This window comes from Amblyraja radiata, chromosome 10 (genome assembly GCF_010909765.2).
Source record: "Amblyraja radiata isolate CabotCenter1 chromosome 10, sAmbRad1.1.pri, whole genome shotgun sequence".
NCBI classification, from domain to species: domain Eukaryota; kingdom Metazoa; phylum Chordata; class Chondrichthyes; order Rajiformes; family Rajidae; genus Amblyraja; species Amblyraja radiata.
In genome coordinates this window covers 68127985-68154425 of record NC_045965.1, presented here as the reverse complement: position 1 = coordinate 68154425, position 26441 = coordinate 68127985, and the positions used below count along the sequence as shown (strand labels likewise).

Sequence of the window (26441 nt, the reverse complement as noted above, 5' to 3'; positions counted from 1 at the left end):
TGTGAGTCCACAAGCCGTAGCTGAGTGAACTGTGTCCACAACCCATGGCTGAGTGAACTGTGAGTCCACAAGCCATGGGTGAATCAACTGTGAGTCCACAAGCCGTGAGTGACTGAACTGTGAGTCCACAAGCCGTGGCTGAGTGAACTGTGAGTCCACAAGCCGTAGCTGAGTGAACTGTCTCCACAACCCATGGCTGAGTGAACTGTGAGTCCACAAGCCATGGGTGAATCAACTGTGAGTCCACAAGCCGTGAGTGACTGAACTGTGAGTCCATAAGATGTGAATGACGGAACTGTGAGTTCACAAGCGGTGAATGACTGAACTGTGAGTCCATAAGCCGTGAATGACGGAACTGTGAGTCCACAAGCCGTGTCTGAGTGAAGTGTGAGTCCACAAGCTGTGGCTGAGTGAACTGTGAGTCCACAAGCCATGGCTGAGTGAACTGTGAGTCCAATAGCCATGGTTGAGTGAACTGTGTCCACAAGACGTGGTTGAGTGGTGAGTCCACAAGACGTGGCTGAGTGAACTGTGAGCCCACAAGCCGTGGCGGAGTGAACTGTGAGTCCACAAGCCGTGGCTGAGTGAACTGTGAGTCCACAAGCCGTTGCTGAGTGTACTGTGAGTCCACAAGCTGTGCGTGAGTGAACTGTGAGTCCGCAAGCCGTGAGTGAGTGAACTATGAGTCCACAATCCGTGAGTGAGTGAACTATGAGTCCACTTTTAAGAGAGAGCTCGATAGGACTCTTAAAGTTGGCGAAGTCAGGGGATATGGGGAGAAGGCAGGAACAAGGTACTAACTGGGGATCATCAGCCATGATCACATTGAATGGAGGTGCTGGCTCGAAGGGCCGAATGGCCTACTCCTGCACCTATTGTCTATTGTTTACTGAGTGAGTGAACTGTGAGTCCACAAGCCATGAGTGAGTAAACTATGAGTCCACACGCCGTGATTGAGTTAAATGTGAGTCCACAAGCCGTGCTTGATTGAAGTGTGAGTCCATTAGTTGTGAGTGAGTGAACTGTGACGCCACAAGCTTTGAGTGAGTGAACTGTGAGTCCACAAGCCGTGAGTGACTGAACTGAGAGTCCAGAAGCCGTGCTGCGTCCGGAAGTCACGCTGAGTCTGGAAATCGCACTGTCGGGAAGTTGCGCTGAGTCCGGAGACAGAGCCTGAGTCCAGTGGTGCACAAGCCGTGAGTGATTGAACTGTGAGTCCACAAGGCCTCAGTGACTGAACTGTGAGTCCACAAGCTATGAGTGACTCAACTGTGAGTCCACAACCCGTGAGTGACGGAACTGTGAGTTCACAAGCCGTGAGTGACTGAACTGTGGGTCCACAAGCCGTGAGTGACTGAACTGTGAGTCCATAAGCCATGAGTGAGTGAACCGTGTGTCTACAAGCCGTAAGTGAGTGAACTGTGTGTCCAAAAGCCGTGAGTGAGCGAAATATGAGTCCACAAGCCGTGAGTGAGTGAACTGTGAGTCTACTTTCAAGATAGAGCTGGATAGGGCTCTTAAAGTTAGCGGAGTCAGGGGATATGGGGAGAAGGCAGGAACGGAGTAGTAATTGGGGATTATCAGCCATGATCACATTGAATGGCGGTGCTGGCTCGAAGGGCCGAATGGCCTACTCCTGCACCAATTGTCTACTGTTTACTGAGTGAGTGAACTGTAAGTCCACAAGCCGTGAGTGATTGAAATATGAGTCCACAAGCCGTGAGTGAGTGAAGTATGAGTCCACAAGCCATGAGTGAGTGAACTGAGAGTCCAGAAACCATGAGTGATTGAAGTGTGCGTCCACAAGCCGTGATTGAGTGAACTGTGAATACACAAACTGTAAATTTTCTGGTTGGCAGCACGACTCACTGTTGCAGCGGCCCCTACAGCCTGCCTGTCTTTTTTTTAAATTTTTTTGTCTAGTTAAATGTAGTTGTTGTGTTTTTTTATAGTCTTTAACTGTGTTTATGTGGGGGGCAGTGGGGGGGGGGGGGGGGGGGGGCGGGGGGAGGGGGAAACTTTTAAAATCTCTTCCTTGCACAGGAGACCCGACCTTTTCCCTGTCGGGTCTCCGTTGTCGTTGGGGCCTAGCACCGTGGAGCGGCCTCCAATCGGAACGACCTGGGGGCTCCAGTTGCGGAGCTTGCGGAGCTGCGGACTACTTACCATCGTGGGGCTGGCCGGCCTCGGAGCGTGGGGAGCGGTGGTGGTTTGCTGCTGCGACCCGACTCCGGAGCTCCAGCAACGCAACTTCTGTGGACTGTGATATCGGGAGCTCGCGGGTCCCGGGTGAGAGACCGCTTTCCGGAGCTCCCACAATGCAACTTCTCCAGCCCGTGTCGTGGGGATGGAATGACCCTGAGCGGGGCCGTACATCGCCTGGCGCGGCTTTAATAGCTGCGGGACTTACCATCGCCCGCCTGGGGCTTCAACATCGGGCTTCAACATCGGGAGAAAAATGGAGAGCAGGGGAGAGAAAAGAACTTGCCTTCCATCACAGTGAGGAGGAGGTTCACTGTGATGGATGTTTGTGTGAATTAAATTGGTTGTGTGTCTAGTAGGAATCGTTTTTTGTTTGTATGGCTGCAGAAACAGAGTTTCGTTTGAGCCTCACTGAGGTTCAAATGACAATAAATATTGTATTGTATTGTATTGTATTGTATTGTATTGTATTGTATTGTATTGTATTGTATTGTATTGTATTGTATTGTATTGAGTGGACTGTGAGTCCACAAGCCGTGGCTGAGTGAACTGTGAGTCCACAAACCGTGGTTAAGTGAACTGCGAGTCCGCAAGTCATGAGTGAGAGAACTGTGAGTACACTAGCCATGAGTAAGTGAAATGTGAGTCCACAAGCCGTGAGTGAGTGAACTGTGAGTCCACAAGCCGTGAGCAAGTGAACTGTGAGTCCTCAAGCCGTGAGTGAGTGAACCGTGAGTCTACTTTCAAGAGAGAGCTAGATAGGACTCTTAAAGTTAGCGGAGTCAGGGGATATGGGGAGAAGGCAGGAACAAGGTACTAATTGGGGATTATCAGCCATGATCTCATTGAATGGAGGTGCTGGCTCGAAGGGCCAAATGGCCTACTCCTGCACCTATTGTCTATTGTCTACTGGGTGAGTAAACTGTGAGTCCACAAGCCGTCAGTGAGTGAACTATGAGTCCACAAGCCGTCAGTGAGTGAACTATGAGTCCACAAGCCGTGATTGAGTTAACTGTGAGTCCACAAGCCGTGAGTGACTGAACTGTGAGTCCAGAAGCCATGCTGAGCCCGGAAGTCGCGCTGAGTCTGGAAGTCGCACTGAGTCGGGAAGTCGCACTGAGTCCGGAGACAGAGCCTGAGTCCAGTCGTGCACAAGCCGTGAGTGATTGAACTGCGAGTCCACAAGCTGTGAGTAACTGTGAGTCCACAAGCTGTGAGTAACTGTGAGTTCACAAGTCGTGAGTGAAGGAACTGTGAGTCCACAAGCTGTGAGTGAGTGAACTGTGAGTCCACAAGCCGTGAGTGAACTGTGAGTCCACAAGCCGTGAGTGAGTGAACTGTGAGTCCACTTTCAAGAGAGAGCTAGATTGGGCTCTTAAAGATAGCAGTCCAGAAGCCGTGCTGAGCCCGGAAGTCGCGCTGAGTCCGGAAGTCGCACTGAGTCGGGAAGTCGCACTGAGTCCGGAGGCAGAGCCTGAGTCCAGTGGTGCACAAGCCATGAGTGAGTGAACTATGAGTCCACAAGCCGTAGCTGAGTGAACTGTGAGTCCACAGGCCATGAATGAATGAACTGTGAGTTCACAAGCCGTGAGTAAGTGAACTGTGAGTCCACAAGATGTGAGTGAACTGTGAGTCCACAAGCCGTGAGTGAACTGTGAGTCCACAAGCCATGAGTGAGTGAACTGTGAGTCCACAAGCCGTGAGTGAGTGAACTGTGTGTCCAAAAGCCATGAGTGAGTGAACTGTGAGTCCACAAGCCGTGAATCAGTGAACTGTGAATCCACAGGCCGTGAGTGACTGAAGTGTGAGTCCACAAGCCGTAAGTTAGAGAACAGTGAGCAGCACATCAAAATGGTGCGAAAAATCCCCATGACGTACGACATCCGAATGGAGTATCTTGCTCCACTCTCTGATCTTTGGTTTCTGTAGATTGGTTATTTCTTACTAACCAATTGTAGTGCTTGTTAGTAGTTGCTCTGCCTAATATGCGATTTATAATACCAATAGCTTGATTGCGTAATTCAGTCTGAGTAGTTGTTAGGTACTGTAACGTTCTGCAGACCAATGCTGTAAGTGGACTTTAATAAATATGTGTTGTATTTTGATGTGTGTACGACTCAACTCTTTACAGTTTCAAGGGGTGGGACTGGAGGACTGGGGTGGGTCTGGAGGACTGGGGTGGGTCTGGAGGACTGGGGTGGGGCTGGAAAAATGGGAGCATGGTCGGAGGACTGGGAGTGGGGTTGGAGGACTGGGAGCGAGCTTGGAGTACAAGGGACGAGACTTGAGGACTGGGGGCATTGCTGAACGACTGTGACTGGGGGGCCCGAGGGCTGAGGAAGGGGAGGAGACAGCAAGGGCTAACAAAATTGGGAGAATTCAATGTTCATGCCCGCAGGATGCAGACTCCCCAAGGTGCTGTTCCTCCAATATGAGGTGCTGTTCCTCCAATTTCCGGTGTTGCTCACTCTGGCCATGGAGGAGACCCAGGACAGAGAGGTCGGACGGGGAATGGGAGGGGGAGTTGAAGTGCTGAGCCAACGGGAGGTCAGGTAGGTTCTTGCGGACCGAGCGGAGGTGTTCGGCGAAACGATCGCCCAACCTCCGCTTAGTCTGATGGTCTCACCTGGACTGGAGGACAGGGAGCGGGGCTGAAGGATTGGGGGTGGGTTTGGAGCAAAGATTATAGAGGAGCGGTTTGGAGCCTCATGGCGGGGCTGGCGTGCAAGGGGCGGGACTGGAGGACTGGGGGCGGTGTTGGAGGACTGGAGGCGGGGCTGGAGGACTGAGGGAGGGACTGGATAGCCGGGGGCAGGGCTGGAGGACCGATGACGTGGCTGGAACACTGGGGGCGGTGCTGGAGGACTAGGTGCGGGCTGGACTAGGGACTAGGGGCGGGACTGAAGGCATGGGGCCAGGCTGGAGGGCAGGGTGGGGCCGAAGTATAAGGGGCGGAACTGGTGAACTGGGGGCGAAGATGGAGCTGGGGGCTGCTGGAAAACTGTGGGCGGGGCTGGCGTACAAGGGGCGGGACTAAAGGACTGATGGCTGGTCTGTAGGACTGGGGGCAGGGCTGGCAGACTGGGGACGGGGCCGGAGGGGGGCTGGAGGAATGGGGCGGGGCTGGAGTAATGGGGCGGGGCTGGAGGAATGGGGCGGGGCTGGAAGGCTGGGATGGGCTGGAGGACTGCTGGCGGAGCTGGAGGACAGGGGAATGGCTCGTTTAGGTACAGGGCTGGAGTACATGGGGCGGGGTTGGAGGACTGTGGGCGGGGCTGGTGTACCCGGAGCGGGGCTGGAGGACTAGGGTTGTGCTGGAGTACAAGGGGTGGGGTGGGATTAGGGGCGGGCTGGAGGAATGGGGGCGAGGCTGGTGTACAAGGGGCGGGACTGGAGTACAAGCGTCGGGGCTGGAGGACTGGGAGGGGCTGGTGTACAAGGGGCGGGGCTGTAGGAATTGGGCGGGAATGCAGGACTGGGACGGGGCTGGAGGGCTTGGGGCGGGGCTGGAGGACGGGGCGGGGCTGGAGGATTTGGGGCGGGGCAGGTACAAGGGGCGGGGCTGGAGAACTGGGGCGGGGCTGGACGAATGGGGGCAATACTGGAAGACTGGGGGCGGAGCTGGAGGAACGGGGCGAGACTTGAGGACCAAGGGCCGGACTGGAGGACAGGGGGCGGGGCTGGAGGACAGGGGCGGGGCTAGAGTACAGAGGGCGGGGCTGGAGCACAGGGGGCGGGGCTGGAGCACAGGGGGCGGAGCTGGAGCACAGGAGGCGGGGCTGGTGTACTGGGGGCGGGGCTGCAGCACAGGAGACGGGACTGGAGTACTGGCACTTTCCGTTGCAACCGCAAGAAATGCAACACCTGTCCCTTCACCTCCCCCCTCGACTCCATTCAAGGACCCAAGCAGTCGTTCCAGGTGCGACAAAGGTTCACCTGTATCTCCTCCAACCTCATCTACTGCATCCGCTGCTCTAGATGTCAGCTGATTTACATCGGGGAGACCAAGCGTAGGTTGGGCGATCGTTTCGCCGAACACCTCCGCTCAGTCCGCAATAACCTACCTGAACTCCCGGTGGCTCAGCACTTCAACTCCCCCTCCCATTCCCAATCCGACCTCTCTGTCCTGGGTCTCCTCCATTGCCAGAGTGAGCAACAGCGGAAATTGGAGGAACAGCATCTCATATTCCGTCTGGGGACCTTGCGTCCTTATGGCATTAACATTGAATTCTCCCAATTTTGCTAGCCCTTGCTGTCTCCTCCCCTTCCTTAACCCTCTAGCTGTCTCCTCCCACCCTCCCATCCGCCCGCCCTCGGGCTCCTCCCCCTCCTCCCCTTTTCCTTCTTTCTCCCACCCCCCATCAGTCTGAAGAAGGGTTTCGGCCCGAAACGTCGCCTATTTCCTTCGCTCCATAGATGCTGCTGCACCCGCTGAGTTTCCCCAGCAATTTTGTGTACCCTGGAGTACTGGGGGCGGCGCTGGATTACAGGGGGCGGGGCTGCACAGGGGGCGGGGCGGGGCTGGAGCACTGGGGGCGGGGCTGGAGCACAGGAGACGGGACTGGAGTACTGGGGGCGGGGCTGTACACGGGGCGGGGCTGTACAGGGGGCGGGGCTGGAGTACTGGGGGCGGGGCTGTACACGGGGCGGGGCTGTACAGGGGGCGGGGCTGGAGCACAGGAGACGGGGCTGGAGCACTGGGGGCGGCGCTGGATTACAGGGGGCGGGGCTGTACAGGGGGCGGGGCTGTACACGGGGCGGGGCTGTACAGGGGGCGGGGCTGGAGCACAGGAGACGGGACTGGAGAACTGGGGGCGGCGCTGGATTACAGGGGGCGGGGCTGTACAGGGGGGGGGGCTGGAGGACCGGGGTCAGTGGGGCGGCGGCTGCGGATGAGGAGGTAGTGGAAGGACGGTCGGTTAATGTCATGGCCCCCGGAGCCGCGGCCGCGCTCTTATTCCTCCTGAGCGCCGCCTGGGGCTCGGCCACCCTCTCCCCCTCCCTGCAGCGGCCCGTGCGCGGCTGCCCATGCTCCGACCCCGCGCTCTGCCGCCCGTTGGCCGGGAGCAACCAGCTGGAGGTGAGGCAGCGGCAGCCCCGGGCCCGGGCAACGGGGTGGCGGGGGCTGTATCCCCGGGGCGGGGGGGGGGGGGGGCTGTCACTGTCGGTCGGTGCAACACAGCAGTCAGATCGCAGGGGGGGGTTGAACTTTAAGCACGTTAACCCAGTTGCATCCGACATCGTGCAGGCAGTGTAAGGACAAGTGGCCTTCATTGGCAGAGGATTTCAGTTTAGGAGCAAGGAGTTAGTTGTATAGCGCCCTAGTGAGACCACACCTGGAGTATTGTGTGCAGTTTTGGTCCCCTAATTTGAGGAAGGACATTCTTGCTATTGAGGGAGTGCAGCGTAGGTTTACAAGGTTAATTCCCGGGATAGCGGGACTGTCATATGCTGAGAGAATGGAGCAGCTGGGCTTGTACACTCTGGAGTTTAGAAGGATGAGAGGAGACTTATTGAAACATAAGATTTGTAAGGGTTTGGACACACAAGAGGCAGGAAACATGTTCCTGATGTTGGGGGAGTCCAGAACCAGGGGCCACAATTTAAGAATAAGGGGTAAACCATCCTCCAACCGAAAGAGGGGGCGCTGTCCTGTGAGCGGCTGCCCTGCCAGCAGTTGTCTGTCTTTTCACCGTTTTATTTTTATTTTTAGTTAGTTAAAGTGTTTTGTTTGGAGGTCTAGACTTTTTTGTGTGGGGTGTGGGGGGGGGGGGGGGAAGGGGGGAAACTGCCTTTCAGGGTCCCTACCTGGTCAGAGAGGCAGCTTTTCTCCGGGCTGCAGCTTCGACCCGTCCTCGCGGCCTACCAGCGGGCCTGGAGCGGCGTTTCCTGTCGCGGACCGCTAGAACCTTGGCTTCGGCGGCGGCACAGCGCTGGAGCGCTATCGTGCAGCGGGCGATGCCTTGCCTGGGTCGCCGCGCTGGAGCTCCGGTGAGCTGAGACCACCGGGAACAACATCGCGGAGTTGCGGGACTGTGGAGCGGCCAGCTGCGGGCGGCGGCGCTGACTTTACACCGGGAGCCTGGGATCTCGCGACGAGATCGCCAGTTGTGAAGCTCCATCCGGCACGGCCTTGTCGGCTTCGGAAGCCGCGGCCTCCAGTACGGAGGCGGCCGTTCCAGGGTTCCCATGCCGCTGTGAGGACTCTCCCGACGCCGGAGCACCACCACCCGGCGAGAACGGCCAGGAACATCGGACCTCCGTAGAGGCAACTGTGGAGGCCTCAATAGGCCCGACTATGGGTGAACTGGGGTTGGGGACTGGACTTTGTGCCTTCCCTCATGGTGGGAGCCATTGTGGGGGGATGTTCTTTGTGTTTAAGACTCTCATTGGTGTTATGTCTGTATTGTTTTGTGTACTGCAAAATGGCAAAAAGCATTTCACTTCATTACACCTCGGTGTATGTGAATGTGACTAATAAAAACCTTTGAATACTTTGAATTTAGAACGGAGACGAGGAAACACATCTTCACACAGAGAGTTGTGAGTTTGGAATTCTCTGCCTCAGGGGGCGGTGGAAGCCGGTTCTCTGGATACTTTCAAGAGAGAGCTCTTAAAGATAGCGGAGCCAGGGGATATGGGGCGAAGGCAGGAACGGGGTACTGATTAGGGATGATCAGCCATGATCTTGTTGAATGGTGGTGCTGGCTCGAAGGGCCGAATGGCCTATTCCTGCACTTATTGATATGTATCTATGTACATAGTGTGGCCTCTGGACAAGTGACTTTGAAACATTCTCCTCCAACAGGTATAGAGAGGATGGCGGGGGTCATGGGGAGTAATGTCAAGCAGGGAGACCTGGGGAGCAGGTACATAGTTCATGACAGTGGCCACATAGTTAGACTGGGCGGTGAAGAGGGTAGACAGAATGAACTGCACAGAAACATACAAAATAAGAGCAGGAGTAGGCCATAGCCCTTCGAGCCAGCACCGCCATTCAATATGATCATGGCTGACCCCTTGATTCCACTAGCCCTAAGAGCTCTATCTAACACTCTTTTGAATGCGCCTAGTGAATCGGCCTCCACTGCCTTCTGAGGCAGAGAATTCCACTAATTGTTGAGGTAGATCTAGTGAAAATTAAGCATGATTAAGCAGAACTGGAAGCTCTTAGATATACCTTGCCAACATTCCACCCATAAAGCAGCAGATTAATCATTCAATATGAGCGACTTTTGACCCTTGTATCATGTTATCATGGGGGTTGTAACTAGCACTTTAACCCAGTTGCGTCCTATACTGTGTGGGCTGTGGATGTTTCAAAGTGTCTTTGAAACATCCTCCTAGCGGGGGTCATGGAAGTAATGTCGAGCAGGGGGACCTGGGGTGACAATAGACAATAGGTGCAGGAGTTGGCCATTCGACCCTTCGAGCCAGCACCGCCATTCAATGTGATCATGGCTAACCATCCACAATCAGTACCCCGTTCCTGCCTTCTCCTCATATCCCCTGACTCCTCTATTTTTAAGATCCCTAGCTCTCTCTTGAAAGCATCCAGAGAACCTACCTCCACCGCCCTCTGAGGCAGAGAATTCCACAGACTCACAACTCTCTGTGAGAAAAAGTGTTTTGTCGTCTCCGTTCTAAATGGCCTACTCCTTACTCTTAAACTGTGGCCCCTGGTTCTGGTCTCCCCCAACATCGGGAACATGTTTCCTGCCTCTAGTGTGTCCAGACCCTTAACAATCTTATATGTTTCAATGAGATACCCTCTCATCCTTCTAAACTCCGCAGTGTACAAGCCCAGCTGTTCCATTCTCTCAGCAGATGATGGTCTCGCCATCCTGGGAATTAACCTTGTAAACCTACGCTGCACTCCCTCAATAGCAAGAATGTCCTTCCTCAGATTAAGGGACCAAAACTGCACACAATACACCAGGTGTGGTCTCACTAGGGCTCTGTACAACTGCAGAAGGACCTCTTTGCTCCTATATTCGATTCCTCTTGTTATAAAGGCCAACATGCTATTCGCTTTTTTCACTGCCTGCTGTACCTGCATGCTTACTTTCATAGACTGATGTACAAGGACCCCCAGATCCCGTTGTACTTCCCCTTTTCCCAACTTGACATGCAGATACATTGTTCATGACCACATAGGTAGACTGCGTGGTAAATAGGGTAGACAGAAGGAACTGCAGATGCTCGTTTACAAAATAAGACACAAAGTGCTGGAGTAACTCAGCCGATCAGGCGGTATCCCTGGAGAGAATAACTGGGTGACGTTTCGGGGTCGATACCCTTCTTCAGGAACAGCAGAAGCTGGTTTACAAAATAAGACACAAAGTGCTGAAGTAACTCGGCGGGTCAGGCGGTATCCCTGGAGAGCATGGACACGGGACATGCGTATCCATGCATTCCGTGATTAAACAGCGCAATTTGTCATTCACCACAAACCTTGTAACAACTTGGAAGGTCAGAATGGGAGTGTTTAAAGGAGATGCGCAGGACGTTTGTTTACACAGATGGTGGTGGGTGCCTGGAATGTGCGTGCTGCCAGGGGTGGTGGTGGAGGCAGATATGATAGTGGCGTTGAAGAGACTTTTAGATGGGCACATTTAGGGATATGGATCAGGCAGCTGAGAATCATTTAACTTGGCATAATGTTCGGCACGTGCGTAGTGGGCCGAAGGGCCTGTTCCTGTGCTGTTCGCTAATGCGACGCTTGTGTTGGGTATTGCTGAACATTGTGTTTGTTTTGGAGTAACATTGCCAACTCGCAGCACTGGATGTCTTTTATTCATTATCAATATTTTCTTTTGATACGTGGGTTAAAAGTTGCTCTAATTGAATGATTAATCTGCTGCTTACTGGGCGGAATGTTGCAAGGTACACCAAAGAACTTCCAGTTCTGCTTAATGGTGCATAATGTTCACTAGATCTATCTCAACAATTGATAAGATACAGTGTTTAAGAACGCTGTCTCCTCCCTTTCCTCAGCCCTTGGGCTGTCTCCTCCCATCCCTCAGCCCTCGGGCTCCTCCTCCTCCTTTTTCCTTCCTTCTCCCCGCCACCCCCTATCAGTCTGAAGAAGGGTTTCGGCCCGAAATGTTGCCTATTTCCTTCGCTCCATAGATGCTGCTGCACCTGCTGAGTTTCTCCAGCATTTTTGTGTACCACCAATTGATAAGATACACATGTATTTTCCAGACTAGTAATTTGGCTTCATAAAGTAACATATGCACCATAGTTCAGTTTAGTTCATTGCCTAGTGCACCGAGGTACAGTGAAATAATTTTGGTGCGTGCTATCCAATCAGCAGAAAGACTATATATGATTACAATCGAGCCATTTACAGTGCACAGATACATGATAGGGGGATAACGTTTAGTGCAAGGTAAAGCCAGCAAAGTTCGATCAAAGGTAGTCCGAGGTCACCAAACAGGTAGATAGTAGTTCAGTCACCCATTCCTTCACTCCAGAGATGCTGCTTGTCCCCGCTGAGTTGCTCCAGCACTTTGTGTCTATCCTAGTTCACCACCGCTCTCTGGTTTGTGGTCGGATGATTCAGTTGCCTGATAACAGCTGGGAAAAAAATGGAAATGTGTGTTTTCATACTTCTGTACCTCTTGCCTGATGGGAAAGGGGAGAACATGGAGTGACCGGGGTGAGACTCGTCCTTGATTATGCTGCTGGCCTTGTCGAGGCAGCGTGAGATATAAATGGAGTCAATGGAAGGGAGGTTGGTTTGTGTGATGGTCTGGGCTGCATCCACAATTTGCTGCAATTTTTTGCGGTCTTGGATGGAGCTGTTCCCAAACCAATCTGATAAAATGCTTTCTATGGTGCATCTGTGGAGGTTGGTGAGATTGTAGGGGACATGCCAAACCTCCTTTGCCTTCTAAGGATGTAGAGGCATTGGTGTGCTTTCTTGGTCGTTGCTTCAACATGGGTGGGAGTCCAGGAGAAGTGGTTGGTGATATTAACTCCTAGGAATTTGAAGCTTTCAACCATCTCTACTTCGGCAACATCAATACAATCTGGAGTCTGGGTACCTCTTCGCTTCCTTAAGTCCATCACTATCCCCTTTGTCTTGCTGACGTTGAGACAAAGGTTGTTGTCTAAATACCAGGACAAGAGGTTCTCGACCTCCTTCCTGTACTCTGTCTCATCATTATTTAATATCCGGCCCACAATGGAGGTGTCATCTGTGAATTTGTAAATTGAATTAGACTTGTCCATTGAGTTTGGTGATGAGCTTGGATGGAATAATGGTGTTAAAAACAGACTTACAGGTTGCATCACATCCTACCAGAACAAAATGCAAAGTGCTGGAGGGTCGGGGTTGGGGAACCTGCATGGGTTTTCTCCGGGTGCTCCAGTCTCCTCCCATATCCCAAAGACGTGCGGGCTTGTAGGTTAATATGCTGTACAACTGTAGAAGAACAAGAGAGTATTGTTGACCTACCGAAGCTCCTCGATCTAGGGCAGATGGTTTCTGAGATCTTGTATTTTTGGGAATAAGCTCCCTGTTGAGATGTTTCACTGCGTTCTGTTCCCTTCACCCTTGCAGCTTGCTCTTGTTTCAGGTTTTTGTCTTTGATGTGGGCGGTCAGGATTGGAAACAATATGACTGGTCGAAAATGACAACCATCGCAACCTTTGGAGCGTTTGACCCTGAGCTTGTGTGCTATGCTCACGCAAATGAAGTACGGGTTGTTCTCAAAGGTAACTAATGTTATCGCTAAGATATGCCGCTGTTGTGTGACGCAAGCTGTATAACTGAGCTGGGTTCTAAGACCCAGCTACTTGACCTTGACTCTTGTGCCTTGATTTCATCTTTGCTGTGCTAAACCTCTTCTGCAGCTTGAGTTAATACAATGTACCTGGAGCATTGCAGGGGGCAAGGTGGTGGAGGTTGTCCACGTGGACCTTAGCAAGGCCCTTGACAAAATCCATCATGGTTGGCTAGTCTGGAAGGTTAGATTGTAGAGGATCCAGGCAGTTCAATTTGACTTGTTCAATTTGAATTGGTCGGTTGTTTGGGGGCGCTGCGAGTCGGCTGCCCTGCCAGCAGCATGTCCGTTATTTTGACTTTTTTTGTTTTTTTTGGTTTGTCTGAGTGTTTGTTTTGGGTGTTTCTCGGTGTGTCTTGTGTGGGGGTGGTGGGGGGGGAAAAGGGGGAAACCGTTCGTCAGTCACCCTCGACGGAGAAGCAACTTTTTCCATGTCGCTTCTCCGCCTCCCCTCTTGCGGCCTAACAGCTTGGATTGGAGCGGCCGTTCCCAGAGTCGGGCCCAAGCTTCAGCAGCGGACGCAGTGTGGACTTTCCCATCGCGGAGCGGGCAAACCCTTGCCGGGGGTCGCCAGAGAGGAGTACATCAATCACTGGCCTGGTGACTTTGGCATCATGGGGCTGTGGTCTGCGGAGCTTCTAGTCGCGGGCATGGCGTGGACTTACCATCCATAGTCTGGGATTCCTTGCTCGGGATCGCCGGAGAAGAGCTCCGACCATTGGCCTGCGGCCTATGACACCCTGAAGCCGCGGTCTCCGGTAGGAAAGTGCTGATTCAGGCGCTCTCTTTGAGGATTGTTTGAACTTTATTGCCTTCCACCGCAATGAAGAATGCTGTGATGGATGTTTGTGTTAAATTCTATGGTATATTGTATGTTCTTTTTTTAAGTGTATCGCTGCTGGCAAATTCATTTCACTGCACCTTCAGGTGCATGTGACGAATAAATTTGACTTTGACTTTGACTTTGACTTTGAATTTAGAAAAGACACAAAGTGCTGGAGTAACTCAGTGGGTCAGGCAACCTCTCTGCATCTCTGGAGAACATGGATAGTTGACGTTTTGGATCGGGTCTCCACAATCAGTCCGAAGAACGGTCCCGACCTGAAACGTCACGTATCCATGTTCTCCAGAGTTGCAGCCTGACCTGCAGTGTTACTCCAGGAATATCGATTTTTTGTTGTTGTTGATAAACCAGCATCTTCAGTTTCTTGTGTCTTCAATTCAGATTTGTTGCAAGCCAAACCAGGATAGGATGTTCACTTTGAACGCTAGGGTCCCATGGAGAGTTACGGAGCAGAGAGCGAGAGAGATCTAGGTGTACTCCTCCTCTCTCCGAAGACAGTTTAACAACCTCCTCTCTCACTGCCCCCCCCCCCCCTCTGTGATTCCCCCTTCCCTCCAACTCTCTCTCTCAGCCCACTGTCTCCGCCTCTTCCTTTCTTCTTCCCGCCCCCCCCACCCTTACATCAGTCTGAAGAAGGGTCTCGACCCGAAACGTTGCCTATTTCCTTCGCTCCATATAAGCTGCCTCACCCGCTGCGTTTCTCCAGCATTTTTGTCTATCTAGGAGTACAAGTACATTGTTCTCTGAAGGTTGTGTCACAGAGTGGCAAAAAAACATTTGGAACATTGGCCTTCGTGGGTCAAGGCATTGAGTACAGGAATTGGAACGTTATGTTGTAGTTGTACAAGATGTTAGTGAGGTTGCACATGGAGTACTGTGTGCAGTTTTGTGTACAGAAGGAGCAACGTTTTCCACATGGGGTGCTGGGTGAATGAAATGAGGTAGTTGAGGGGCACTTGGACTGGTACATGGATAGGAAATTATGAAAGGCTAGACTACAGCCAAAACGTTTTCCTCAGGTTGTAAATACTGAAGACTAGAGAGCATCGCTTTAAGGTGAGACAGGCAAAGTTTAATGGAGATGTGCAAGACTTTTTACACAGATTGTAGTGAGGGCACGGTACAGTAGACAATAGGTGCAGGAGTAGGCCATTCGGCCCTTTGAGCCAGCACCGCCATTCAACATGATCATGGCTGGTCATCCACAATCACCATATCTGCCTTCTCCCCATATCCCCTGACTCTCTTTCCTTAAGAGCTCTATCTAACTCTCTGTTAAAAGCATCCAGATAATTAGCCTCCACTGCCTTCTGAGGCAGAGAATTCTACAGATTCAAAACTCTCTGGGTGAAAAAGTTTTTCCTCATCTCCATTCTATGTGGCCTACCCCTTATTCTTAAACTGTGGCCCCTAGTTCTGGACTCCCCCAACGTCGGGATCATGTTTCCTGCCTCTAAAGTGTCCAAACCCTTGATAATCTTATATGTTTCAATATGTGCTGCTGGGGTTGGTGGTATCGGCATATACGATTTAGGAAGGTTTTTAGACAGGCACGGATATGCAGGGAATGGAGGGATATGGATCATGAGCTGGAAGAGGAGTTTGATTGAGTTGACATCGTGTTCGGCATGGACATTGTGTCCAATGGGCCTGATCCTGAGCTGTACCAGGTGCCTCCTGCAGTTGGACAATGAGGGGCAGAATCCAGTGTAGACATCCCTCAAACAAGGGAAGGGATATCACCCCAGGGACCACATGAGTGGCAATGGTGTTACGTGTAAAGGCATAGGGAGGTGCAAACACACTGGGTATAACACCAGCAATATTGAACGTAGAGACATAGTAAGAATGTATTAAGTTTTGCATGTTTTTACTTTGTATTTATTTTCTATTATGAATAAAGTTTATATCTGAAATTGACACAAAGTGCTGGAGCAACTCAGAGAGATAGATAGCATCTCTGGAGGACAAGGTGACATTTCAGGCCAGGACACTTGTTCAGAAGAAGGCGCCCAACCCAAAACATCACCTATCAGACAAACTGTCTGACCCTCTGAGTTATTCCAGCACTTTGTGTTTTTTTTTGGTAAACCAGCATCTGCAGTTATTTGTTTCGACTTCTTATTAGACCAGTCGGGAAAAAGGGAAGTACGATGGGATCTGGGGGTCCTTGTTCATCAGTCAATGAAAGGAAGCATGCAGGTACAGCAGGCAGTGAACAAAGCGAATGGCATGTTGGCCTTTATAACAAGATGAGTCGAGTATAAGAGCAAAGAGGTCCTTCTGCAGTTGTATAGGGCCCTACTGAGACCACACCTGGAGTATTGGGTGCAGTTTTGGTCCCCTAATTTGAGGAAGGACATTCATGCTATTGAGAGAGTGCAGCGTAGGTTTACAAGATTAATCCCTGGGATGGAGGGACTGTCATATGCCAGAGAATGGAGCAGTTGGCAGAGGAGTTTAGAAGGATGAGAGGGCATCTTATTGAAACATATAAGATTGTAAAGGGTTTGGACAGGCTAGAAGTAGGAAACATGTTCCCGATGTTGGGGGAGTCCAGAACCAGGGGCCACAGTTTAAGAATAAGGGGCTAGCCATTTAGAACGGAGACGAGGAAACACTTCTTCACACAGAGAGTTGTGAGTCTGTGGAATTCTCTGCCTCAGAGGGTGGTGGAGGCCGGTTCTCTGGATACTTTCAAGAGAGAGCTAGATAGGGCTCTTAAAGATAGCGGAGTCAGGGGCTATGGGGAGAAGGCAGGAACATGGTACTGATTAAGGATGATCAGCCATGATCACATTGAATGGTGGTGCTGGCTCGAAGAGCCGAATGGCCTACTCCTGCACCTATTGTCTATAAGACATAGTAGAATTATGATCATCGTAAGGATTATAAGACATCGGAGCAGAATTAGGCCATTCGGCCCATCAAGTCTGCTCCACCATTTAATCATGCCTGATCTTTGCCTCTCAACCCCATTCTCCTGCCCTCTCCCCTTAACATTTTACTAATCAAGAACCTATCAATATCCGCTTAGAAATTGCCCATTGACTTGACCTCCACTGCCGTCTGTGGCAATGGATTCCACAGATTCACCATCCTCTGGCTAAATTCCTCCTCGCCTCAATTGTAAATGATTTCTGATATTGTAGTGTGCCCGTTGCTGCATTATCGTGTTGTTTTTCCCCCGTCACCAGGGGACGTGCGGATCAGGGACATTGTGGATCAAATCAACAGGACAGCCTGGATCCTCAGTAAGGTCAACCTGGCCAAAAGCCAATTCATGGACGGGATCAATCTGGATCTGGAGGAGGCTGTCACCTATCAATCTGTCGAATACTTTGTGCTGACTCAACTTGTCAAAGAAACCACAGAAACATTCCACCGGGAAATCCCAGGCTCCCAGGTACCAAGGTTGATCCTCGCCTTTAATCAAATTCAAACAACCCGCAGATGCTGCCAATCTGAAATAAAAACAAAAACGGAGGTGGGGTTGGGAGAATAAAATGCAGCTGGTCATTTGAATGAATGACCAAGTTTATTGGCCAAGTATTCACATACAAGGAATTTGTCTTGGTGCACCGCCCGCAAGTGACAACATGACATAGTGACAGTTATGAATGACACATAAAACATTAAACATTAATAATAAAACATTATTGATTGAACATGTGAATTAAATAAAATACCAGAGCAAAAGGATTGGTATTGAGGTATTGCGTGTTGTTCTGGTCGCCCCATTACAGCAGGGATGTGGAGGCTTTGGATAAGGTGCAGGGGAGGTTTACCAGAATGATGCCTGGGTGGGAGGGGCTCGGCTACAGGCAGAGGTTGGGCAGACTTGGATACATTTATCTGGAATGTCGGAGGTTGAGGGGAAACATAAGTTCACAAGTTATAGGAGTAGAATTAGGCCATCCGGTCTATTAAGTCTACTCCGCCATTCAATCGTGGCTGATCTCTGCCTCCTAATCCCATTTTCCTGCCTTCTCCCCATAACCCTTGACACCTGTTCTAATCAAGAATTTGCCCATCTCTGCCTTAAATATATCCACTGACTTGGCCTCCACACCCCTCTGTGGCAATGAGTTCCACAGATTAGCTACCCTCTGACTAAAGAGGTTCCTCCTCACCTCCTTACTGAAAGAACGCCCCTTAATTCTGAGGCTGTGACCCCTGGTCCTAGACTCTCCCACCAGTGGAAACACTTTTTCCACATCCACTCTATCCAGGCCTTTCATTATTCTGTAAGTTTCAACGAGGTCCCCCCTCAACTTTCTGAACTCCAGCGAATACAGGCCCAGTGCTGTCAAATGCTCATCATATGTTAACCCACTCATTCCTGGGATCATTCATGTAAACCTCCTCTGGACCCTCTCCAGAGCCGGCACATAATTCCTCAGATATGGGGCCCATATTTGCTTACAGTACTTCAAATGCTGCCTGACCAGCACCTTATAGAGCTTCACGGTAGAAGTATATAAAATAATGAGAGGCAGATAGGGTAGAGCCAGAGCCACTTTCCCCAGGGTGGGAAAGTCCACCACCAGAGGACGTAGCTATAAGGTGAGAAGGCGGTTTAAAGGAGATGTGCGGGGCACATTTTCTTACACAGAGTGGTGGGGGCCTGGAACGCATTGCCTGGGTGGTGGTGGAGGCAGATATGATAGTAGTTTTCAAGAGGCTTTTGAATGAATTAATACTTTATTGTCACATGTGACAAGTCACAGTGAAATTCTTTGCTTGCACTCCATGCCAAGATATGCAATAGTCGTACTTACAAAGCTACAAATTCCCCCCCCCCCCTCCCCACCCACGCCACTTCCCCCGTCCCTCACGGTGGTCCCCCCACACCGAGTCCTGCTTCGTTCCTCCCCTCAGCAGCGACGTCCTTACTTCACATGGTCCGTCCTCGTCCATCATCGACCGTCGCACCGACCTCCCCACTAACACTGCCGGGTCTTCTCCTGAGGTCTCTGTGGCACCCCAGCCACGAACCCCCCTCAGCCTCTCCGGCGACCGGGGCTCTGGTGATGTTTCGGGTCGAGACCTTTCGTCATACTGGGTCGAAGGACCCATTAGAGCTTTGGTGACTGGGATTCAATCCTGATCTCCGCTGTCTTTGCGGAGTTTGCACGATCTTCCCGTGGTTGTGTGGGTTTCAACTGGGAGCTCCGGTTTCCTTGCACGTGTGAAAAATGTGCTGGTTGGTGGATTAATCGGCTGCTGTAAATTTCCACTTGTGTGTAGCTCAGTACAGGTAGTGGGATCTGAGGAATGTTGCTAGTTAGTTTAGTTTAGAGATACAGCGCGGAAACAAGCCCTTTCACCCAATGAGTCCGCGCCGACCAGCAATCCCCGCACACTACCGCTATCCTCCATGCCCAGGACAATTTACAATTTTTACCAAGCCAATCAACCTGCAAACCTGCACATCTTTGGAGTGTGGGAGGAAACCAAGAGCATCAGGAGGAAACACACACAGTCACAGGGAGAATGTACAAACTCCGTGCAGACAGCACCCATAGTCGGGATTGAACCCGGCTCTCTGGCGCTGTGAGGCAGCAACTCTACCGCTGTGCCTCCGTGCATTGAGGGAATATTTAGCAGGGAGATCGAATAGGGAATGGGATTGTTATGTCAGTTGGTGTCCACTCTGGGGCCCAAATGTTGCATGGAAACGCAAACACATGAAAGGAAAGTAACTTGTGGCGACTTTTCGACCCCTAGGTTACGTTTGACGTGGCTTGGTCTCCTGATTGCATAGATGGCCGATGCTACGATTACATTGAAATTGCAAATTCCAGCGACTTCTTGTTTGTCATGTCCTACGATATGCAGAGTCAAATGTGGGATGATTGCTTTGCCAAAGCCAACGCACCTTACTACCAGACTTTATCAGGTAGGAAGAATTGAACACTTTGTGCAAGGTCTATTATCTGTGTCTCGGTGTTTAATCCACGACTGTTATTGTTACACCTCTCTCAATTCTAGGTATCCATGCATATCTTAACCTGCATATTGACCCTAGAAAGCTGGTGTTGGGAGTTCCATGGTATGGATATGATTATCCTTGCACCCAGTTATTTGAGGTAAGGTGTTGCTGTTTATTCTATTATTAATCATACATTTTTACACAAGACGAGCTGCAGTTGCTGCTTTACAAAAAGAAATAAGGTGCTGGAGTAACTCAGCGAGAACATGGATAAGTGATGTTTCGGGTCGGGACCTTTCAGAAACGTCGCCTATCCAAGTCCCAACCGGAAACATTGCCCATCCATTTTCTCTGGAGATGCTGTCTGACCTGCTCAGATACCTCAGCACTTTGTGCCTTTTTATCCATCTGAATCCAATGGACATTCTCAGGGGCATAACCTTTTAATGTTGCTTAATCTTCCATCTTTCCCTTAACTACATTTGACCAAGCTGTAAGTCCTCAGATTGGATCATGGCTGATGCATTTCTTCACTCCACTCAGCTGCTGTGGCCTGTTTATGCTCTTGTTTAACAATAGTTGAACATTTTAAAACTATTCGAGATTCCAGCATCTGCAGTTCCTCGTGATTCAATTTCATATCTTTAGGAATGATATGAGGAGGAATTTCTTTAGTCAGAGGGTGATGAATCTGAGGGAAAGATAGGCGCATGGGTATGCGGGGAATGGAGGGAAATGGATCACATGCGGGCAGAGGGGATTAGTTACATTTGGTATCATGTTCGGTAAGGACCTCGTGGGCCGAAGGGCCTGTTCCTGTGCTGTTCTCTTCTATGTGCTAAGAAAATGGAAGACACAGGAACAACCACCATTGTGAAGAATACTGAAAGGCCTGAATAGTGGATGTGGAGAGGATGTTTCCACTAGTGGGAGAGGTCACAGTCTCAGAATTAAAGGATGTTCCTTTAGAAATGGGATGAGAAGGAATTTCTTTAGTCAGAGGGTGGTGAATCTGTTGGCTGAAGGCTGTGTCTACAAAGCCCTTAATGGGCTTGCCCCCACCTACATCAAAAGCCTGCTTACCCACCACACCACCTCCAGGTCCCTCAGATCGCCCGATTTGGGGTTACAGAACATCCCGCGGTCTAGGCATAAGCTCAGGGGCGACCTCGCCTTTGTGGTTGTAGCTCCTAGACTGTGGAACAGCATCCCTCTTCCCATCAGAACTGCCCTCTCCATAGACTCCTTTAAGTCGAGACTTAAAACTCATCTTTACTCTCAAGTCTTTCTTGACATCCTCTGAGTGAGGGCTATATATATGTATTTATGTATGTACTTAATCTATGAACCACTGTTGTATAACGTTAGTACCTCCACCAATGTAAAGCACTTTGGCCAACGAGAGTTGTTTTTTAAATGTGCTTTAGAAATAAAAGTGACTTGACTGTGGAGGCCAAGTCGGTGGATATTTTTAAAGCAGAAATTGACAGATTCTTGATTAGTACGGGTGTCAGGGGTAATGGGGAGAAGGCAGGTGAATGGGGTTGAGAGGGAAAAATCGATCAGCCATGATTGAATGGCATAGACTTGATGGGCCGAATGGCCAAGTTTTGCTCCTAGACCTTATGAAAAAGTAGATTGTTTGGTGCAACAATGTCCTGCAGAAGAGTTCCATTTCCTTCCAGATGTCCTGTTGACCAGCGTGGCTTTGGTTTGTGATCTCCATTCCATGGTCAGCGCTCCACCTGACGTTTATTTTCTCTCTACCCTAACAACCTTTAAAATGCATGAATTGAATTAATTTTAGATGCAGACACAAAATGCTGGAGTAACTCAGTGGGACAGGCAGCATCTCTGGAGGAGAAGGAATGGGTGAGGTTTCGGGTTGAGAGCCTTCTTCAGACTGATGTCAAGGGAGGGGACGGTTTAGATGCGACAGATGGCACAATGGGCTAAGTGTTCGGCTGGCAACCGGAAGGTAGCCGGTTCGAATCCCGCTTGGAGTGCATACTGTCGTTGTGTCCTTGGGCAAGACACTTCACCCACCTTTGCCTGTGTGTGAATGTGTGTGAGTGATTGGTGGTGGTCGGAGGGGCCGTAGGCGCAGATTGGCAGCCACGCTTCCGTCAGTCTGCCCCAGGGCAGCTGTGGCTACAGAAGTAGCTTACCACCACCGAGTGTGACTGAAGAGTGAATGAATAATGCGATGTAAAGCGCCTTGAGTATTAGAAAGGCGCTATATAAATCCCATCCATTATTATTATTATTAGATGCAGTTGTGTAGCATTGCGTTGTGGACGTAGCCCAATCCATTACACAATTCAGCGCGAGTGTACCTCGTGAATAATAAAACAAACGCGTATCTTTCCTTTTATTCTTCTCAGGCTGGCAGGTGTGCGTTGAAAAATGTCCCTTTCAGAGGAGCTCCTTGCAGTGATGCAGCTGGGAAACAGATCCCATACAAAAAGATCATGCAGCAAGTGAACAAATCCATCACAGGCCGCTTTTGGGATGATGATCAGAAATCGCCGTACTACATCTGCATGGTAGGAGCAGCGGTAACTCACCGTGCAACTCTACACTGTAACCATTGTAGAATATAACATTCACTAGAGTGGCACAGTGGTGCAGCGGGTAGAGCCGCTCTTTCACAGCACCAGAGTTATGGCACCAATCCTGACCTTGGCTGCTTTCTGTGTGGAGTTTGCACCTGTGATCACGTGGGAGGACATACTTTTAAGATGAGAGGAGAAAGATTTAATAGGAACGAGGTAGTTGAGACAGACACAATAACAGTTGAAGGACATTTGGACCGATAGAAACATAGAAAATAGGTGCAGGAGTAGGCCAATCGGCCCTTCGAGCCTGCACCGCCATTCAATATGATCATGGCTGATCATCCAACTCAGTATCCCGTACCTGCCTTCTCTCCATACCCCCTGATCCATTTAGCCACAAGGGCCACATCTAACTCCCTCTTAAATATAGCCAATGAACTGGCCTCAATTACCTTCTGTGGCAGAGAATTCCACAGATTCACCACTCTCTGTGTGAAAAATGTTTTTCTCATCTCGGTCCTAAAAGATTTCCCCCTTATCCTTAAACTGTTACCCCTTGTTCTGGACTTCCCCAACATCGGGAACAATTTTCCTGCATCTAGCCTGTCCAACCCCTTAAGAATTTTGTAAGTTTCTACAAGATCCCCTCTCAATCTTCTAATTTCTAGCGAGTACAAGCCGAGTCTATCCAGTCTTTCTTCATATGAAAGTCCTGACCTCCCAGGAATCAGCCTGGTGAACCTTCTCTGTACTCCCTGTATGGCAAGAATGTATTTTCTCAGATTAGGAGACCAAAACTGTACGCAATAATAATAATAATAATATATCTTTTATTGTCATTGCACGTCAGTGCAACGAGATTTAGTGTGCAGCTCCACTGATGTACAAGAAAGGTAAATAAATACAATACATAAATAAACAAGCTGAATTGATTGACGTGACCATCTGAGGGAGACTGTCCAAAGGGGGTGGGTGGGGGGGCACTCATTAGGGCCGGTTCAGAGCCGCTATAGCTCTTGGGAAGCAAATACTCCAGGTGTGGTCTCACCAAGACCCTGTACAACTGCAGTAGAACCTCCCTGCTCCTATACTCAAATCCTTTTGCTATGAATGCTAACATACCATTCGCTTTCTTCACTGCCTGCTGCAACTGCATGCCTACTTTAAATGACTGGTGTACCATGACACCCAGGTCTCGTTGCATCTCCCCTTTTCCTAATCGGCCACCATTCAGATAATACATAGATAAGAAAGGTTTGTCGGGATGTGGGCCGAACATGGCCATAGGGGACTAGCTCAGGTGGGGTTTTTTTGCACTAGTATTGTGGTTATTAATTTATTGAAACTGTGTTGTGTTTAGAGGCTCAGTGTAGAAGCAAAGGACTGCAGATGCAGGTTTACACAAAAGGACGCAAAGCTCTGGAGTAACTCAGTAGGTCAGACCGCATCTGTGGAGAACATGGTCTGAAGACCAGAAACGTTACCTATCCATGTTCTCCACAGATGCTGCCTGACCCTCTGAGTTACTGCAGCATTCTGTGAAACGTCACCTATCCATGTTCTCCATAGATGCTGCCTGACCCGCTGAGTTACTCCAGCACTCTGTGTCCTTATGGCCGTCGATGTAACGCTTGTTGTATTTTCTCTGACAGGTCAACAACACGTACCACGAGGTCTGGTACGACGATCCACAGAGCATTTCAATGAAGGCGGGCATCGTGAAGAAGTTTAACCTGCGTGGTGTGGGCATGTGGAACGCCAATCTGCTGGACTACGGAAACAATGCCACAGCCCAGAAACAGACGGGTGACATGTGGAACGCTCTGCACCCTCTGTGACGCGGGTACCGACAAGCAACCATCTCACCGCAGAATGCAATCACTTTGTTTCGCAACCAATCTTTACACAGGAACTAGTTTCCAACGTCAGAAAACACTCCATCCTCGCATACAATTTCTCATTCAATTGTCACTGTTGATTGCAAAGAAATATTTATTAATTCAGGATGTGCAAAATCATTTACAGATATGCCAAATCAGTATTAATGTTTAACAGTACAAACTCTAAAGCACTTGCCAATATTTTCTGGTAATACATGAAATAATTCTGCTTTCAGATGGGCTGTTTAGTAGTTCTGACAGACACATACATCCTATCTGCTTCAGACATATATTACTTTTGGCTGTCATTGTTTTATGATTTTGCACTGAATTCTAATTTTGTAGCTGAGATGGTTACCTGGATAACTTTACAAAGGCACTATCATTATTATTCTACCTCTTGATGGTTTTGTGGTTGTCCAATACCTGCAAGGCAACTTAATGCAAGCTTTGTTTCTTTTACCAAATAAAACAGTTTCTCAAATGTTTTGGTGTTGCTCTTGGTTTAGATTAGAGATACAGTGTGGAAACAGGGCCTTCAGCCCACTGAGTCTGCACCAACCAGCAATCACCCATTCACATTAGCTCTGTCCTACACACCAGGGACAACTTACAGAAGCCAATTAACCTACAAACTTGCACATATTTGGGATGTGGGTGGAAACTGGAGCACCTGGAGAAAACCCACGCGGTCACAGAGACAACGTGCAAGCTCCACACGGACAACACTGGTAGCCAGGATCTCTGGTGCTGTGAGGCAGCAACTCTACCGCTGTGCCACTGAATGAAAGTTGGAATTGGGTACGTTTAAAAAAATGTTCAAAAAATTGCTTCAAGAAACTCCTCCAAGATTCCTCCTTGTAAACATGTAAATCTTACTCCCCATTTGGTAAATGGGCTATTTTTAGCGGTGTTTGGTTTGCAGGTCTATGTTGCTGTGTCCACACAGCTCTGATTTGTTGGTTTCCTGCAGTGGTGTTTTGTACCGATCTATGCTGGGAGCTCTGTGATGTTCATGAATGATTTGGATGTAAATGTAGGTGGGTTGGTCAGTAGGTTTATAGATGACACCAGAATTGGTGGAGTTGCAGATACACTGTCAAAGTATACAGCAGGACATAGATCAGCTAAAGAAATAGGCAGAGAAATGGTGAATGGGCTTTAATTCAATACTAGAGTAAGTGGGGTCCATTGTCCTGGTCCCCGAACACATGATTCCACCACTGACGCATAGCCCCCAACTGTGGGGCGCGGCTGGCGGGCACGGCAAGTGGAAAAGGGATTTATTAAAGCTTAAAATGTGAATAACTCTTAAAATATAACAATCTATCTACTGTATCTATCTTCTTCAGTCTACATCTATCTATACTATTACTAAAACTCTCATCTTGACCACTTCCGGTTAGCGTTGTTTTTAAATTTGCGCAAAAACCGTACCCTATATGGCTAGGATTCTTTCGCCACCTTACTCAACGTTCTCCTCTGCTCCAAGCGCACCACGTTTTGTTCTGATCGGTGGAATATTACAAAAGTTATGAAGGTTTAAAAAACCGTGAGATGAGCAGATTGGTCTTCTCGCCCGTCTGTCACCATGAACGTTACGCCCCTTCCGGGGGCGAGGAGAATAAAGCCCGGAGTCCGGGCATGAGTCAGTCAGCTCGAAAGCCATGAGTGAGAGTTGAGTCCAGAAGCCGTTAGTGAGTGAACTGTGAGTCCACAAGGCGCGAGTGACTAACTGTGAGTCCACAAGCCGTGAGTGACTGAACTGTGAGTCCACAAGCCGCGAGTGAGTGAACTGTAAGTCCACAAGCCGTGGCTGAGTGAACTGTGAGTCCACGAGGCGTGGTTGAGTGAACTGTGAGTACACGAGCCCTGGCTGAGTGAACTGAGTCGACAAGACGTGGCTGAGTGAACAGTGAGTCCACAAGCCTTGGCTGAGTGAACTGTGAGTCAACGAGGCGTGGTTGAGTGAACTGTGAGTACACGAGCCGTGGCTGAGTCAACTGTGAATCTACAAGCCGTGGCTGAGTGAACTGTGAGTCCACAAGGCGTGAGTGAGTGAACTGTGAGTCCATGAGCCGTGAGTGAGTGAATTGTATGTCCAAGAGCAGTGAGTGAGTGAACTGTGAGTCCAGAAGCCGTGAGTGAGTGAACTGTGAGTCCATGAGCTGTGGGTGAGTGAATTGGAATAAGATCATAAAATTTGCAGATGACACAACAGTGGTGGGA

At 49.9% G+C, this 26441-nt stretch overlaps 1 protein-coding gene across 1 annotated transcript; it reads left to right on the top strand.

The window, feature by feature from the left end:
• The first annotated feature begins 7035 nt into the window (after nt 1-7035).
• Nucleotides 7036-24698, top strand: LOC116978067 (di-N-acetylchitobiase-like). Its single transcript, XM_033029088.1, has 7 exons — nt 7036-7282; nt 12789-12927; nt 17037-17245; nt 19570-19741; nt 19834-19931; nt 22159-22320; nt 23985-24698. Exons 1-7 carry the CDS (start codon nt 7130-7132, stop codon nt 24168-24170), a joined length of 1119 nt encoding a protein of 372 aa, XP_032884979.1. The 5' UTR covers nt 7036-7129; the 3' UTR covers nt 24171-24698.
• Nucleotides 24699-26441: the final 1743 nt, after the last annotated feature.

Bases quoted from the DNA above. Each gene is read 5' to 3' on its own strand.
- LOC116978067 (XM_033029088.1), top strand. From the start codon at position 7,130: ATGGCCCCCGGAGCCGCGGCCGCGCTCTTATTCCTCCTGAGCGCCGCC. The intron at 12,928-17,036 runs GTAACTAATGTT...CCCCGTCACCAG, and splicing joins AGTACGGGTTGTTCTCAAAG to GGGACGTGCGGATCAGGGAC. The intron at 17,246-19,569 runs GTACCAAGGTTG...TTCGACCCCTAG, and splicing joins GGGAAATCCCAGGCTCCCAG to GTTACGTTTGACGTGGCTTG.